Source organism: Lipophrys pholis (genome assembly GCF_963383615.2).
Source record: "Lipophrys pholis genome assembly, chromosome: 1".
Taxonomy (NCBI): domain Eukaryota; kingdom Metazoa; phylum Chordata; class Actinopteri; order Blenniiformes; family Blenniidae; genus Lipophrys; species Lipophrys pholis.
Window position 1 is genome coordinate 39,404,901 of NC_137635.1, and position 18,239 is coordinate 39,423,139.

Consider the following 18,239-nt stretch of genomic DNA (forward strand, 5'->3'; position numbering starts at 1 on the left):
CTCAGTTCTCTCCTGAAGCATCTTTTCACCACTTCATTAAACCGCCTGTGATGCATTTTGTAGAAGCAGTCACACGCGCTGGCATGTGGATGGACTGCCCTAATATTTCTTGTGCTTGAGGTCCTCTGAAATTGACTGTGTAATGTACTTATCGTTTTTGCACGTTTCATACCAAAAATGTATATGTATATTATTCTATTTTCCCATTTACTGCTTCTGTCCGTATACCTGCTGTGCCCTGAGCCATTGCACCCAAATTCTCTTCTGTCTAAGTCTGCTTTGCAGTATCTGACTTTACAAACAAAACTGTACATATAAAAGAGTACATGCTCTCATAATACAGCTACGTCCACATTATTGAGACAGGGAACACAGAGCGAGACTATTTAAAGAAATACAAGAGTTATTTTTTGATGAATAGTAACAACTTTTCCTTTGTACCGTGGGGAGTGAGTTTTGTGTGACCTTTTTCACAAAATGGGAGAATGTTTCACTTTGAACATCACTTGTGTTGGAATTATTTTCAAATCATTGAATTCACATTTGAGTCACAATTCCAACGTTTTTTTAAAACGGGATTTTATTATCATTTCATTTGGACATACATTTTCTCGACGCACCAAGGATCTTAAACTTCCCTATTGTCCCATCAGTTGTGGATCAAAAACTAGAAAGCCTCTCTCTCTCTCTCTCTCTCTCTCTCTCTCTCTCTCTCTCTCTCTCTCTCTCTCTCTCTCTCTCTCTCTCTCTCTCTCTCTCTCTCTCTCTCTGTCTCTGTCTCTCTCTCTCTCACACACACACACACACACACACATACCTGAGGAGTAATTAAGATAAAGACGGTGTAATATCCAGCACTATTCCCTCAGAATATTGTGTTCCAGTGCTGCTTTTTGCTTCTCTCGTCTACTGCAGTCATTCCATTATATTTCTGTACAGCTCACTCTGCTTTTGTAGTATCCACTATGATAAGAAAGCATTTGAACAGTTCAGATGCACACATTGTATGATTCAGGTTGTTATTCTGCGTGTCAATCATGCTGTGATTCTGCATAAATAAAGAAAGCAATGCGGGTCAAAGGTTTCCATACTTGATGATTTGGAGATGATACCAAAAGCTGTGATAATGGTACTTTGCTTCATTACAGTGAGTCCGTTAGTCAAAGAAAAAAAGTAAAGTGTGTATGACAAAGTTAAAAAAACCAAAACAAAATAACAACCTCAAGTTGAAACTTTCCAACAGATGGCAGCAAAATGCAGGCCATGATGCACAGGGCACATGACACACTGAAAAAAAACAGGTACTAAAACTGGTATCAGCAGGTTTAAGTTCAACAAGTTTACTAAGATATGATCATAATCACTGTGCAGTTTCAGGACCGTCATGTTGATGGTCACCCTCCAGTAAAGAAAAGGCTTGTAGCACACCTACAGATAGATTGGGATTTGCTTCCCGAGAGGATCATCTGAGCATATGACGTCTAAAGTTAAACACTTTGATACATATATATTTTATAATGCATAAAATACAGATGAGATTAGGAGGTCAACAGAGAAGAACATCAATTAAATTAAAAAAAAAATATATATAATACAGCCAGACATAAAAAGTGTAAATATATGGATGACGATCCATTCATCTTCCACATTCTGCTGTCAGTGGAGTTGAGCATAACACACTGTGGCCCAATGCAGGGTCACCTGGTCACCAATCCACCACAGGGAGGAAACAGAGAGACACACGTACTCTATTCTAACCACGAAGCAAGAATGTTGAACACTACACCACTGTGCATTCCAGTTCAGGAACGATTGTGATGTAAATTCTCAGAAAGGTTTTGCTTTTTTCTTTACGTTGTAGGACATTCACACACTCGTGCACACGAGTTGCATGTACAAGAGACAATACTGTAAATAAGAAGACAAATAGACATTCTGTATCCTGCTGAGATCATATAAAGTTACTTGTCACATCAGCATCAGGTGTCTGTTTGATGAAAAGAATGAATCTTGTGGGTTGAAACACAGAAACTACAGGAAAAACAGGCACATTGAAACATTCAATCCAACTTGTAAGAAAATCAATCAACCAGTTCCATTACATGCTTGTTGGGATTAGACTGCGTTAAACACTGATGTTGTCCACTCTCTGTGTCTTGACGTCAATGGCAGGAGACCTCAGGCTGGCTCAGGTGTATTCACAAAGGCCCTGAGGGAGAGATGGATAAAATCCTCTTCTCAAGTTACTTGTGTAGACCGCAAACAAAGACGCTCATAGAAAAGACTTTAAAGAGACCAAATCAAAGTAAAAAGACCAGTCACAAATTGTCTTGTTAAACAGAAGTGTAACCAGTGACTGTGGTGACACAGTCGTCATTAATGGTATGACTTCCGTCTTTATGTTTCCTGCTGTGATGAACTCAAGCGCCGGTTATGCAAGAGGACTGTGAACCTGGCTCGTCTGTTGAAGCTGGACAAAGGACTATTGACATGTATGACATCCAGGTTCAAATGAAATGCAAACGACCACGCGAAGGTCAAACTGGAGGGACAATTAAGTAATGCTTAATATTATTCCATTTAGTTAAACATTTAAATAATTATTTACCATTTACATTTTCAAACTATGTTGTCTAAATTTGCATTCAGATTTGTTTTTTAATGTTTTAGCATCTTTACATGACTTCTCATCAGCTGGACCACACGGAGAGTCAGGAAACACTGATGAGATTGAACATAATCATAAACTTATTTAATAAAAAATATGTGAAGCTCACAGACCAGAGAAATTTTTCACAATTTAACTTTTAGGAATCTTCAATTTTCTCACAATAATTGACTTCATTAAAGCATGTCTTTAGTTTTCTACACATTCTCTCACCAACTTCTCTTAAATTTGTTAGAAACCTGCAGGAAAGCATTCAACTCATTTTAAATACTGTATATTGTTGCAGTTCATTAAAGAGGCGACATGTTCTCCCTGTGCTTACATGGGTTTTCACAGGCATTCCGGTTTATTCCCACAATTGTGGAAGGTGTGACTGTGTGGGGTGTATGTAATTGTCTGTGTTAACCCTTTGAGGTACCGACAACCTCTACAGGACACACCCTGCCTATTTGCATGGATGATGTATGGGATAGATTACGGTACTCTGACTGTATGTGTTCTGTCACGCAGGTGTCATTCTCCTGCATGTCTCTCAGCTCACACACCCGATTCAATATCTTTATTAAGCACACATGTTGTGTATGATGTTAAGTAGACTGACAAAGACCCCTTTAATAGAATGGGGGGATTTCATGCAGGGAACCATCTAAAACATAAGGATCAGGGATTTGCAGTGATAGGACCAAGAGCCATCCGGATAAATAACTTATATTCAATACCGTTATTAGTTTCAAAACAACATGCAGGGTCATCGTCCTACATGTTTACGAGGTCTTCATCCTAGAAGTTAATCTCTTGAATCTGACATCAGCGCTCTGCAGAAAGCCTGATAATGAGCTGCTCATTAAATTAGGTCGAAATCGCATTTCCAAACTTGCAAACTGGCAGTAGCCTCACTGCATTCGCAGCATTGTGGTTTGAGTGAAGTGCAAAGTCAGATGAACGATAAGACATTTATCTAAAAACCTTGTTTTATTGTACCATAAAGTTGTGAACTTTGAGCATCGGATCACCAAGGTAGTACAGAAGCTCTGCAGAACAAATGCACACAGGCCTACACAGAGGTACACCGAGAAACAAAAAGAAGGCAGATGTTATTACGCGATTGTGACACGAGGGACGATCGACCCCTCTACTGACCAGATTAGTTCACACACTTTGTAATTTCGAACATGATTAAATACACATCCAGACTTCCCTTGTGTCAGCTTACATTGGTCTCACAACAGGCTATCCATCTCAAAGGACATTCACCCGTCTTTACATCATTGGTTTTTAATGTGCAAATGAATGACTAAAAGGCTGTAGTATACAATCTCTACAACGATAAGGTAAAGGTTTATTTCTGGTGCTTGGTTTCCACCTGAGTGTTACTACATGGACTTGATTCTGTTAGCTACAACACATTACAAATAGGAAACATATTTGTAGGTTACATGATTTCAAACAAAAACTGCATCGTTGCATTGGATTTTCTCCCGTCACATCTATAAATAGCTCAGTGGATAGTGGAAAACTGATAAGAAAACATGAATTTATTTTTGGCCTTTCGTCTGAAAATGTATAATGCGAAAAAAACAAAACCAAACAAAAACAAGTTGCAGTTAAGGCAAAAAAGATTGTTCCCATTATTACAATTATACCTGAGTATCTAAACAATGACAATTATACTGTGCCAGTGGAGCAAGGTTTTGGTCTATAAAGTGGTACATAAAGAAGCTAAATTTTCATTCCTATAACCTACAAAAATAACAGACAAAAAGCGTTACTAAATACAGCCTGAGCAACATGAAAAACACGCTGCGGTTTTCTAAGCTCTATTAAAATGTGATCAACTAAGACAACTCATTCAAATATTCTACAAAATGCATTCATTGTTATGAATAATACAAAAAAAAAAAAAAAAAGTCTCCTTAATTCACTTCTGCCGGACCATCTGACTTGTGCTTTTTCTGCTATAAGCCACTTGTAAAAGACACTGTGGTGTCTCGGCTGATGCTCTCCTTGACATCCACAGGCAGTGCGTCGAAAAGATGGTCCTCCACCACAAGGCAAGTTTTGCGCAGCAGGCGGCAGTTTCCCAGCTGCGCGGGCAGCCTGTCCAGGCAGTTCCCTCTCAGCTCCAGCTGAGTGAGCTGCACCAGCTGGCCCACCGACTCCGGCAGCACGGTAAGCGCGTTATTGCTCAGACACAGCACCTTCAGCTTGGTGCATCTGAACAGGGGCTTGGGCAGCACCTCCAGCTTGTTGGAGTTGATGGCCAGGTGCTGGAGGTTGTGAAGTAGACCCACATCTGGAGGAAGCACCGTGATGGAGTTGTGACCCACATCCAAGTGTCGCAGTTTGGGGAGAGTGAACAGAGCCGGAGGGAGGGACTCCAGTTTGTTGTGGGAGAGGTGCAGAGCCTCCAGCGACTTGACTTGCCCAATGGAGGATGGGATGGTGATGATTTTGTTGTGCCACAGTTTGAGGCAGGTGAGCCTCTTCAGGTGCTGAAAGCTGATGATCTCTTCTATGGTTCGGATGTTGTTGGACTTCAGATCAAGTTCCTGTAAGTTGGTCAGGCTGAAAATGGCGTGAGGAATCCTCTCCAGTTCGCAATTGTGCAGCTCCAACTCAATTAGACTCACCATTTTCTTCAGGCTGTTCAGTACAAGCAGCTTGGTACCATCGTTGTGCACCACTAGCCGAATCAGGTGTGGTGAAAGCTCCGTGATGTTCGTGGGCATTTTTGTGAGGTTGCTCTTTAGGCACAATGTCTTTAAATGCCTCAAATCTCGCATGGACTCCAGACCGATCATTTTGTTGTTGTCGGAGCTTAAGTTGCCGATTAGGTTGAGCTCCCTTAAACTCCTCAGTAAGTACACCCACCCTGGGATCTCGGCAACATCAGTGAACTTCACGTGGAGGCAGCGGAGATGGTCCCGGAGGAAAGCGAAGCCGGTCTGCTCCACTTTGGCCGGGCAGTGGCAGAGATGCAGCTCCTGCAGGCTGGTCATTTGGGAAACCTTCGCCGAGAACCTCACCTCAGGAATCAGTTCAAGTTTGAGCACTTCCAAGTCTGTCAGGTCAAAGACGGCGTTGGGGAGCCCGGAGAGCATGAAGAGGTGCAGCTCCTGTTGGTCCTGCACGTTTCGGGTCACGAGCTGCCTCAGTTTTTCAAAAGTCCACTCATGATTGAGGCTGATCTCCCTCAGTTTGTTTTCACTGACTTCAGATAAGAAAACGCCGAAGCGCTTGGAGTAAAGCTGGTCGTACTGATCAACCATGTGTAAGAGGAATGCAAAATCATTTTTGACATCAGGAATGTCACTAAAGCTGCTCTCCTCCCTGACCTTTTCGAATGAGTACTCCTTCAGCGGGCGTCGAAACACCCAGAAGAGAGAGTACAAGCATGTCATCCCATAGATCAGAATCAGAGCCATGTAGCTGATGAGCAGCTTGTTCAACATGAAAGCCATGTTGTGCGTACAAAAGAACTGTTTATATCCTGTAAGATGTTTTATCTCTGGCTTGCAGACGTGCTTGAAATTGATTTCAGCTAAAAATGTTGATGTGTAGGACAATATCAAAATGAACTTGACCGTTTTGACGATAGTCTGGGCAACATAAAGCTTGTAGATGAAGTCACTGTCCTCCACATGAGCTCTGAACTTTCTAACTTTCTCAAACAGGGCTTTGGCCTGCTCTCCGTCTTTCTTGTCCAAGATTGTCATGCTACTTGGGACCTCCGCCAGGGGCTTATCTGCGGAAAACTTCACCCCGAGCATGGGTGTGGATGAGTTGACATTGGCGCCATCTTCTTTCCCCTCTGACGATACCTGCTTTGGCACAGATGAGGCGCCAGTCAGCCTCTGTTTGTTCTCCTCAGAGTCCTCGCAAGCCGTTTCGGACAACGCCTTTGTCGTCCAAGGAGACTCAAAACATCGGCCCAGGATGGAAACAAAATGCTCAATCTTCGAACTGGTTTTGGGGTATTTGAACCAGAAATTGCTACTGACCATGAGAATGAGGGTATGGATGAGGCAGAGGTATGGAAAGTATTTGGAATACCAGGGCAAGGCAACATGGTAGCATATTTGGTTGATAAAAATATACTGTTGGTAGTCCAGATTAGTTTTGACCCCTGTTGGCTGAGGCTGACTGACATGTTGGTGTGCCACGTGGATTTCATGGACAGCTTCGTCCGTCAAGTCCTTACTGTCCATCGGGACGCTGGTTAGCCCAGGGGCCGGGGTGGTCGCCGCCGAGGCCACCTCCCGGGCACTCTGCTCAGGTTTGGGCCCTGAGGCATCCTCTGGTTCGTCCAGATACGGAAGGCAAGCCACTTGGTCCTTGGTGATTTGCATGGTCATTGCAAAAATGGCCAGCATGAGCATGACCAGCCCCAGGTAATCCATGAAGACGTCCCACCATGGCTTTAAGATGCGGTATGTCGGCTGGATGTCGTTCAAGGACGCAACCTCAGTGAGAGTGAACATCACTGCAACAAAAGGGAAAGAGTTCATCTCACTTTGGTATACAGAGCTTTCTTTAATCACTTAGACAATGAATCGGTTAATAAAGTTAGAAATTTACATAGCAAATTAAGACTGTGTACACACTTGTTGATATCTGTGTAATCCGAGACTGGGCGAAAGCAGGAGGGAGAAAAAAAAGAAAGAATAACAATTTAGTCTTCAGGGTTTACGCGAGCATAAACAGCAGAAGAGCATATTAGACAGTTTTATGATTTACAGTACACAACATTCACAAATGTGCTTGGAAGTTTTGTAGTGTTTTTATGAGCCGAGCACTAAAATATCATAAAAAGTATAAAAGGTGTTAAAAATAATGTGGGGGAAACCTCTGCTGCACAAACCAATGGGAGAAGAGCTGTTCTGATGCCCGTCACATCCTACGTTTCATCTCTTTGATCATCTTTGGTCCACAGTATGTTCATACTTTACCTTAACACACCAGAGGTTCGAAAATAGACATCGGCTCTGCATGGCATCTTTGTATTTGGTTCTTAATTGGGAAAAATTGGACTCCTGACTTTGGTTCAGATGAAAATGTAAACATTTTAATGAGATGTTTATGCTCCAACCTGGAAATGAAACCTCTTAGATGTGTGCTTTTAATCAAAACAGCCTCCAACATAAGTTTCTCGAGCACAAACAGTCCAGGAGCTTAATCATTTGTTGGTCGAATACTGTACATACCAGGTTGGGAAGACTTATGAATCACAGTGCTCCCTGCTAAACGTGCTGCTCACAAGCTGTGGATCTGAGTATCTGTAAAGGCTTTGTCGAGGAGGAGCAGGCTCATTAATCACACTGTGGCCCGTGGCGTGTAGCATGAAACTCTCACTTCCTCTAACTTTTCCGTCTAGTTTCAATCAGTAAAACTTTAAACTGTGTTTAAGCCAAAGTTGTGCTAAAGCTAGGTGTATTACGGCGTGTTGTTTCCGTGGCAGTGCAGAGCTCTTTGATGTTGTTGGCCTACGGCTCTGACTCACCAAGACCTTTGGCACATGTGTCTGATTTAGTGAGCCACTAAATACTTCACCGAAGTAGTACTCATACATTGCTTGGATTGCTTTTTAAGTCTCATAGCCGACTCATGCCAGCAGACGAGCGTATACCAGAATGTTTTAGTTGGCGTCAGTTTACAGTGTAGTTCACTATTTTGCATTCTGTAAGAGTCGGATGACAAACTCCATCTCATTTGGCTGAATCTGAAAAGACTTAACAGAATGTTTTCCACAAGAAAAATGATGTGCGAGTATATGTTTGGTTATGTTTGGACATTTTCATGTCCCTCCAAAAACAACAGATCTTTAAGATTATGCAAGAAAAAAAGTGCAGAGCCTACTCCTCAGCGTTCAGCGTGACACTGCAGTGGAGCACAAGAGACCAAGCCCTCCTTACCGCCAGCGTGGCGGCAATAACCATGTTGTGTTTAGTGAAAGCAAAGAGACTGAACAAGAGTAATATAGTTATCGGATTAGTAAGATTAAAAAGGTTCACAAGTTGAATCAATAACTGCTGATATTTTTACCCTTTAAATCTATCAACCCACTGTGATTAAATTTTCATAAAGGAAAATAATCTGCTTGACTACATAAGAGTCACAATCCTAAACCGTTAATAAATGATTAACTGACATGCAAAGCACTGATTAATAGCTTGTCTTCTACATTTGTGGCACAACTATACTACTTTCAATTTCTGACAAGTCATTCACTCGTGTCTCGTCTCTTGATTTAATACCAAAACACACCCACAGAGGTCCAGTGTTTGAGGTTTCCACTCAGTTCATGTTTGTGCTAATAGATGTTCAGAATTGTGCAACTTGAATATTTAAGATAAACAGCTGATTAGAAATGGTTGTGGTATATATATATTTTATTATTATGTGTTTATAAATAGCAGCTTAAAGTAAATAGTGATGGACATCTTTCATTCCGCCATTTTTATATACATTAGCTTTGATGTCAACTAATGTAAAATGTCAGCGAGGTTTTAACTTCAAGATCTGCTGCTGTATATAACTAAGAGGTGTCTCAAATATTACTGGTCTATGACTAGTTTTATCTACATTACGTTTTTTGTACACAAACAAAATCTAAACATTTTTGTAGCACTGTCGGTCAGCCAAGAACAAAACCGGCGTTGGGAAGTCTGCTTGTCTCTAAAGAAATGTGAGGGAAATTGTGATGTCAATTTTCAGCTATCAGCAGATTTCATGTTTTTGCAACTATGTTATATTGTGAGATTTAAAGTTGCAGTCAAAAGACTAGGTGATTTAAAAACCAATCATTACAAAGTAAGTCCACCAGAGAGCACTGGCTGCTCTAGACAAGCTAAAATACTGTCAACTGTAACTCATTATGAAACAACAGATCCCAGACACACAGCTTCTCTGACTTTTAGACTGAGCCAGCATCTTGTCACCTTGAACTGTGGCATGAAAGCGATCACACATGGTCGCACTGAATAAAGTGACTACTGGTGGCTGAGCAGAGTAGATGTCGGCATTTTCTCCGGGTCCCATAACGGTCAACAGCATTTCTTCCCGTCCACTGCTGTAGATAATGGAATTAACTTATTCCTGCTCGGGTGCGTCAGTCTGAGGTTGAAGGTACGATGCGTTCAGGGTCACTGTTGCAGGAAGACTCGGGACAGACTGGCGCCATCATTAATGTCATTAGTAACACCTGAGCTTTTCCAGTTATGACAGGTTGAAATATGTGCGGTGAAGAAAGCCCGCATTCAACAGGCTGAGCACATGAGAAATTTGATTAGGCTGGAATGGCAAGCGGGCTGCTGGACATACAAGTCTCCTGCTCGGTCCTCGTGCAGCCAGAAAATCTGCTGTCAGTGCAAGACGCCGTCATTATTTGTCCTTTAATGGATCCTATCAGGAGTTTTCTTTTGACATTCAGCAGTAGGGCATTAGCGCCAAATACAGACGGTGAATTAAAGAGACTAAAAGAGAGCAACATGTAGGACGTAAGAGATGTCTCTCAATTGTCTGAATAGTGCAATAACAGTAAACTTGCCAGAATAGAATAAATCGGCAACAGCTAGTTCTTTGCACAAAGTTGTCTTTTACCAATTTTGTACAAAAGAGCTACAATTCTCAACCCTTGAGCGCAACAGGGATGTGCTGCCTGTGTACTATACTACTGTGACAAAGCGAACTGCGGCCCTCCAGAGGTTTGTGATTACCAACCCACACCCTGTCTTTGCACACACGGCGGAGGAGTTGGCAGGGAAAAAGGGAGGAGTGCGGTGCCACCATAGGTGGGCCCAGGCAGGAGGGCCACCGTGGCACAGAACCCCTCTCTGGTGGAGGAGTACAGAATACATGAACCGGGACTCTGCCACGTGATAGCCGCTGCTGTTGCTGAGCAGCATGCCTGGAACATTCAGACAAATCATAAATTTAAAGACAGCCACCAGATGACTTGGTGTCACCAAGTTTAACCCTACAACTTCCTTCTCAAGCGGATCCAGTCACTCCTTGTTTAAGGAAGAAAAAAAAAATCAATAAATTATAGTGCCTGAGTCATCTCTACCACTGAGAATGGGTTTATTTAGAAAGTTTTTTTTATTATTACCAATTAAATTATCAAATAACATCTTCTTTGAGGAGAAATAGAAGGGTTAATGTCAGATCTCAGGGTAAAACAAAGGCTACAGACATGAAGGCACATGTTTGTATTATGGATCGTGGCAGTCTGAGGGGGAGCGAGACAATCCCACGAAGAAGAGTTTCTGCGCACCAAGTTGTTTTGTGTTGCTCTTGGATCAGGTGACCTGGAGAGAAACGTGAGCAGCAGAGCCAGTGTGCGTCCCGGCGTCACACACCCAAGCACTTTATCTATTAAACTATCACATCTTTTTACCAGGCGGGATGGGAAAACATATCTGGTAAAGTTTGGGTTGATACGAAATAAGAAGAAGAAAAAGAAGAAAGAAGAAGAAGAAGAACTGTTTGAAGTTCATGATTGAATCCAATAAAACGAGAAAATACTCACTGCCCGTGTGGCGTTATCTCAATCCAATTATTTCTCCTTCAGCCTGCATGCCACTTTTCAATTCGCTCCTCAGGTGCGTCTTTAACCTAATTTCTTAGCGCCGTTAAAAAGCAGAGGGAATGACGCCGCTCGGTGGAACGAAGCTCCGGGGGACACATTTGTCCGTGAAGGGGCGCTCGGTCGGCGGGGAGCCGTCATACCTGAGGCCGCCGGCCACAGTCGGCTGCTTTGTTGGACAATGCGCGCAGGTGGAGCTCCAGAGCGGCGAATTTCTAAGAGGAGACTGATCCAATATGGAGCCACACGGACCGCTGCTGTGGGCGTAAAGGGCGCTTCTCATTGGAGGACGACATTACCAGCAAATTCACCGAGACACCGCCTGCGACTTTATCTGATGCTGCCTTCAGGCCGCGTGGGAAACCACGTTTCCGAGCGGGGCATGGCGCACACACTGAGAGGAGGGGCGTTTCAACATGTTGCTTTAAAGCAGACAACACAAAGAGCTCCAACACACTGAGAAAAGGTGGCAAACATAGTGGTGAAAAGACCCACGCAAGCATCAAATGGGCGTATTTTGGAACTTCCATTGGTACATGTCTTTATTACATGACGGTAGTTGTGAATAAGTAATTATTCTCGTTCTGCTACCGATAAATAATGGATTTTAATAAATATCCAATAAATTGAGTGAATGAAATATCTAGAAACGTCAAACACTATTACTACCAACATTTGTTTTTAATGTAAAATATGTCACTGTGCTTCAAAACATGAATGGAACACGTGAGATTGTTCTAACTACTAACCATAAGGCAGTGAGAGCGTACATGTATAAAACAAATCCATTCCATTGAAACGGAAAAATATATTTCCATGATACGCAAATGAAGGACATTTTTAAAATTAGATTTTTAATTTCCGGAGCGCGGTTTTTATGAGCTTATTTAGGATTGTGAAACTCCAAGGAAAGCTGAGACTCCACAACTGACATTAGCTGTCATCTTTCCCATACGCCGTGAACGCAGCACCAGCTTCTTCCCGTGTTTCTAAGACATTGCAGAAATGTCTTTGCTGACTTATGAAGACTCACCACATGTGCTTTTTGTGCACACGACACGCTTCATTGTGTTCACACATGCAACAATTCTATCCATCTATCTATCCATCTATCTATCTATCCATCTATCTATCCATCTATCTATCTATCTATCTATCTATCTATCTATCTATCTATCTATCTATCTATCTATCTATCTATCTATCTATCTATCTATCTATCTATCTATCTATCTATCTATCTATCTATCTATCTATCTATCTATCTATCTATCTATCTATCTATCTATCTACCCATCCTTCTATGTGTGTGATTTGTGTGTTGGCACATGATTTCCAGCTCTGTCTGGATTTGGTGGATGATGCACTGGGTGGAGGAAGTGTCTTCTCACTAGCAATCCATACAGGTTTCAACCGGTCCTGGGCTGCTCGCTGTTGCCAGTCTGTTCTCGTTCACGCTACCACTGTACTTTGAGAGGAAGGAGGGGGGGGGGGGGGGGGGGGGGGGAGAAGGGAGAGAGAAAAGTAACCACTGAGGCGTGCTGAGTGATGCAAGCTCATATGTAGAGGTGGTGTCTGAATGCACACCAAACCCACAGACACATTATACTGGTATCTGCTTTTGTCTGGGCGCCACGCAGCCTCCAGACAAAGCAAATAGTGTGCATTCAGAGTTAAGTCATACAGCCACGTTTGTGTTATCCTTTTCAAGTATTTAGATGATTCCTGCACAGGAACTGTCATAACCTTCTGCCTTTTCACTCATGAGTCAAACAGCCCTGTATTACCTGTTGCTGGTAAGATAAATGCAGGTATAAATGAGGGTAATGGCCTTACTTTCCGCTGCATGTATTCAGTTTTCATAACACTGGTAAGACATTTTATGAGCACTAATTTGAATACCTATGTAACTAGTTTTAAATCATAAGTCGCAATTGACTGGAAATTATTATTATTATTATTTTTTTAATTGACACTATGAGCTGCATTTTTTTTTTTTTATTTATTTTTTAGCTAAATTGCATAATGATTTAGGAGATTAAAACAGCATTGTTTGTTGATTCAAAAAGTGATTTTCATACTTTTAGTACACGTGTATTTGCAACTGTTGAATGCAATAAAACCTCCAATGCTTAACTGGTACTCTGGTTGTTTTTGTTTAGTTTTGTGCTCTGTATGATTATATGTTATCCTTTTAGTTGTGATGGGGTGAAAATAAACCAGTCTAACAAGAGGAAAACAAAACTTATGTCATGTTTTCACTATTGATGAGATGTGTGGTTGGTGTAGCAGTGGGGAGAAACAAAGCCCTCTAAAGGCTCGGCAGCAGAGGAAGTAGAGTTTGAGCTGTGAAGAGTTTTCTCTCCGTGAGCATGCAGGGGTCAACAGTTGAAGCTGGAATGCCCCTAGCAACCGCCTCTGTGAGTTGAGGATCGGCTCAGTGAGGTATAAATTATTCAGCAATGGACCTCCCTCTCTGGTTTGTAAAGAATACACCTTGTTGTATCCAGCCTGGGCTGTAGCTGCACAACATAGGCCTACATGGAAGTGAGAGAAATCGATCAGCCAATGTATTTTTTTCCCCCCCAGAGGTACAAACTAACAACATACCCAAACAAGCACACCAGTTTCCCTGGCAGTAAATTTCATGTATGCACAGTAAACACAGGAGCTCTCAACCACAAACTGAGGTAGGAATTCCTGATTATGTCAAGAGGTCCATATTGCATCTTCACCTCTGAGGTTCCGGTTGGGAAGAATTCATTTGAGCAATAAGCAACATCTGAGTCATGTTAGATGAGAAAATCTGAGAATGATTATATGATTTGTGAACTTAATGAGTAACCAGCTCCTCCATCACCAGGGTACTCCAGACCATGTGTGTATTTACATATGTGACTAAGAGAGCATGTGCAATTTGAACTTGTATTGTGTACCTGTGATATCTGTCATACTGACTTCTGACTCTTTCTGTGGGTGGAGCTTGCACACAGTACGCCTGGAAAATAATGTGCACTGTCATTGAGAAACGTTTATTAAATATTTGCTCAACATATGTCCTTTTTAAGCCAGAAATCTATTGCCACGTAGCAATAAAAGATTAGTACAGCTCATGTTACACTCACATCTTCTGTCACACATAGATTGCTTTGTTTTTTTTGGTTTTAAATCATGGCCAGTGGTGGAGGTCTTAAAGTCCTTTAACCAGCAAAATTGTCAACACGGGCCAGATGTCAAGTGAAACTGATCCTTCCAGATGATGTGTCCTGGGCAAATTGACACCTCTGTTGACAAAAAGGCTGAGTGCCCTGTTACTATTCAAACGAATCTAACCTAAAATGTAGATTCCAACATGTTTGACCTCCAATGTTGGGGATTACCACTCAACGTGGTCTGCGAAAAGTAATAACTGCAATCATCATCCTGGAACTATGGAGATCAGAGCAGAAGGAGAGTAACCTTATCATGTTCCAAAGCTGCGCTGCTGCTTTTGCTTAGCTCCACCTGCTGTTGTCTTGCAGCATGCAGAAACTCCTGACTGATGCAACAGAGGTCAGGACTAAGCTTTGATTGGCTGCATTGAGTGTATGGATTAAAACAAGAAAGAAGAATTTCTGTTCCACATGAAGCACGCAGTTTAGGTTTAGTCGTAGATATTTTGTTTGTACAGAGATGTGATTTTTTTCTTTTTGTTACCAGAAAACTTGACCAAGTCAAGTGATTCTTTGTGACTCTGGTTTCTTACACAGCTGCGAGAAGCATGATGCAAAGGAGCAGTGCAGTCAGAGGCTGGTACTGAGTCAGAGACACAGGCTGGCTCTGTCATATGGACTTTTTATAGGCCTTTTCTTCGTCTTTGGAGAAACTTGGCACTGGTGAGATATTTGATGTGGAAAAGATGCCAAAGAATAAGTTGCATTGCTTTGTCATGGAAAACATGTATCTACAAAGCAAATATTTGTAAAATTAAGTTGTTGTATTTTTTCATCTGTCATGAAATAGTTTGTCTATTATTTGTTATTATCTTTGACGTAGAAATACTTTATTAAAGCAAATGGGCATGGCTGCCACATGTCAGGTGCTCCATCCATCCTTTGGGAAACATTTGGGGTTCAGAGGATTGCTAAAGGACACTTCAACAATTGATAATGAGAACTGAAACCACAACCACCCGGCTAAAGGACAATCACTCTACCAAACAAGCCACAGCCGCCTCATTTTCTCATGGTGGGAAGGCAGATCTCACGGGTGTCCATCGCCCAGCCGCCCCTATTGTCATCTCACTTTGTATCTGTCATCCAAAAATAGAACTAACGCTCCTGCTTTGTTCAAGTCATGTTAAATAAGTTTGTGTTTCTAGTCAGAAATGACCATTCTGCTGACACTCATCATGAATGATGTGATAATACATATGTTATCAGCACTTGAAATGTTTACGTTTGCTTTTCTTCTTGTAAACTTTACTTTATTTTAAACACATCTTCATTTTCTGTACTGAAATACACAATTTTTTTTGAATATTTTGACTAAAACAAACAATCAGTTGAAACAGACCATGTTAGGTCGAAGTTAATAATGACATTTTCTTTGAAACCATTTTATTTTTATACAGTCACATGTAAAATCTGTCGTGTCCCCCAGTTAAAAGTGACTTCAAATATTTTATTTGCGTACAAAGCAAATTCTACCAAAACTTGACAATTTCACAATATTTCAAATATGACATTACAATGTTCATCAGTCTACCCTAACAAGTTTTTCCCTGACGACAGAATAAAATTTCAAGCAAATTCAGGCTTTTTCATTTGCATTAAAGTGCATTAACTCACATTTCTATGGTGTTTTTTTCCCCTCATATTTGCAATACATATGCAACAACATTCACATGTTTCAAAATGGTCTGACTGTTGCTTGTTTCTTGCAAATAGATTGTATCTATAGTACATCTTGTTGTTTTTCAGATATCTTGACACACATAGACCCCTCCCCTTGTCACCTCCTTCTTTTGCAGAAACTAAGTTTGCTCCTCTGATCCTCACTGTGTTTCCTGTTGACTCTTGTCCTTATTAGTGTGATGATCAAATAAGTAATGGAGAGCCTCACTTATGGTGTATTGACCTGCCCTGGTGCTGCCACTCAGTGTACTGTGAGCAAGGCCTCAAAAATACATCACAAACTGTCTATGAGAAATGTTTTATGTTACTGAAATATGTTGAGAGTGTGTCTTTCTGTCAAATGAGGATGTGCCTGTGCTCAGTTCTCACACAAATTGTTGTCTCCCATATTTATATGGACTGACCACGCCAAGAGTTTATAAAAGTTGGAGTACCACACAAAATTGTGTGCAAAGTAATAACATTCATTGTGTGTTTAAATCATCTTTGTGTACAACGACATGGAATCTTGAGTCAGTCTGATCAAACTAACCACATTTTTAGAGATGAAACTTTTAAATCCATCAATTTGGACAAACGACAAATGGTTTGATTTAAATATGTTAACAATGAACATTGACAAAATAAACAGATTTCACAACTCTTTCCTCTCATTATCAGACATTCACTCCCACCCATGCCCAAAAGACTTTCATTTACCACTTTTTCATACTCCAAGCTTCAACATTTCATCAAATTTCATGGACCCCAACAGTGTAACTCTATGGACAAATCATTTGAAATTCTTTCCTCTTTGGCCCCTTAAAGCTAAATTCTTTAATGATCTCATATCCAAATAGTTTCCCACTGATTCTGAGTCGATATTTTGTGTGTTTAAGTGACAATTTTTTATTAACTCCTTTGTTAGTTTTCTTTGCTTGTCATTAATTGAACCTTTTTTTTTCTTCTCATTATGGAAATGTTTATTGATAGGTAAGATTTCCTGAGAGAGAGAGAGAGAGAGAGAGAGAGAGAGAGAGAGAGAGAGAGAGAGAGAGAGAGAGAGAGAGAGAGAGACAACAGTGATCATCCAATACATTCATACCTGTCACATTGGAGAACATTTACATCGCTGCGACAGATGTTAACAATATGTTAAGCAATTAGAAAATACTTTAGAAAAATTCCACTTGCCTCCTTTGACTTTCCGCAGTGACGTCACGCGGCAGAAGTTATAAATAAAGGTGCTGCATTCGTTTGTTGGACTTTTGGCTCAGAGGTGACGGCCAGATGAAGCTTCTGGAAGCCCTGAAGCCTTCCAGCCAAATGGTTCACTGTACACAATATACACAATACCTGTAGATGTTATTGGTAAATTCACCAATTTGTAAGACACTCAGGAATGTGCTTCTACAGCCGTGGGAATGACTGGCAAGTTAAAGGAATTGATAAATAACATCTGCAAGTTTGCCTGTGTATTATGGCTAAGTAACATGACAATACAATGGAAACTAATATCACCTGTCAAAGGTTTATCAATACATTGATCCCCCTATGGGGGAGACTTCCTCTTTCCCACTGGCACCATCAAAATAGGCAGCAATATAAAAAAATGCACCTCTACGTCACTTACAAACTCTCAAATCACCAACACTAACCTATGAGGAGTGAGCGGATCCATTAAGGTATACTGTATCATAAATGTTCATAAATCACGCAAAAACTCTTGAATGCGAATCACCCTTCTTGTGGCAGAACAAGAAGCCATGACATTTTCAAGAGCTGCCCAGGACCTGAACCTAGACCAGCAGCTGTTTCACTAAAACATGCTTGAGAAATGTTCATCAGTGACAACATCACTGAGGAGGATCTAAAATGCACCAACTCAGAAGAACCAGACCATTGTGGGAACTCTTCACCAGAACACATTGGACAAACCACACAGAAGAAGGGATAGTCTGTGTTCTGTGTTCCTCCTAAGTACTAGTAATGTAATAAGTTGTTTATTTGGTCACATTCACCTGATCACTACAGTTACACCATTAATACACCACAGATTAGTGTGAGGTTTTTTTTTAGCGTTGGGAATTGTATGGACGAGCTGGAACCAGCA

The 18,239-nt window shown here is 41.2% G+C and overlaps 1 protein-coding gene across 2 annotated transcripts; it reads right to left on the reverse strand.

The window, feature by feature from the left end:
- Nucleotides 1-3,624: 3,624 nt before the first annotated feature.
- Nucleotides 3,625-11,555, reverse strand: lrrc8da (leucine rich repeat containing 8 VRAC subunit Da). 2 transcript variants are annotated; one of them, XM_080468640.1, is made up of 3 exons: nucleotides 11,196-11,555; nucleotides 7,273-7,297; nucleotides 3,625-7,151 (listed from the first exon to the last, which is right to left on the reverse strand). In XM_080468640.1, coding segments are annotated over exons 2-3 (2,529 nt in total). In that variant the 5' UTR covers nucleotides 7,274-7,297; nucleotides 11,196-11,555; the 3' UTR covers nucleotides 3,625-4,623. The 2 variants fall into 2 exon arrangements, with proteins under 2 accessions (XP_080324766.1, XP_080324765.1); XM_080468639.1 differs by lacking the exon at nucleotides 7,273-7,297.
- Nucleotides 11,556-18,239: the final 6,684 nt, after the last annotated feature.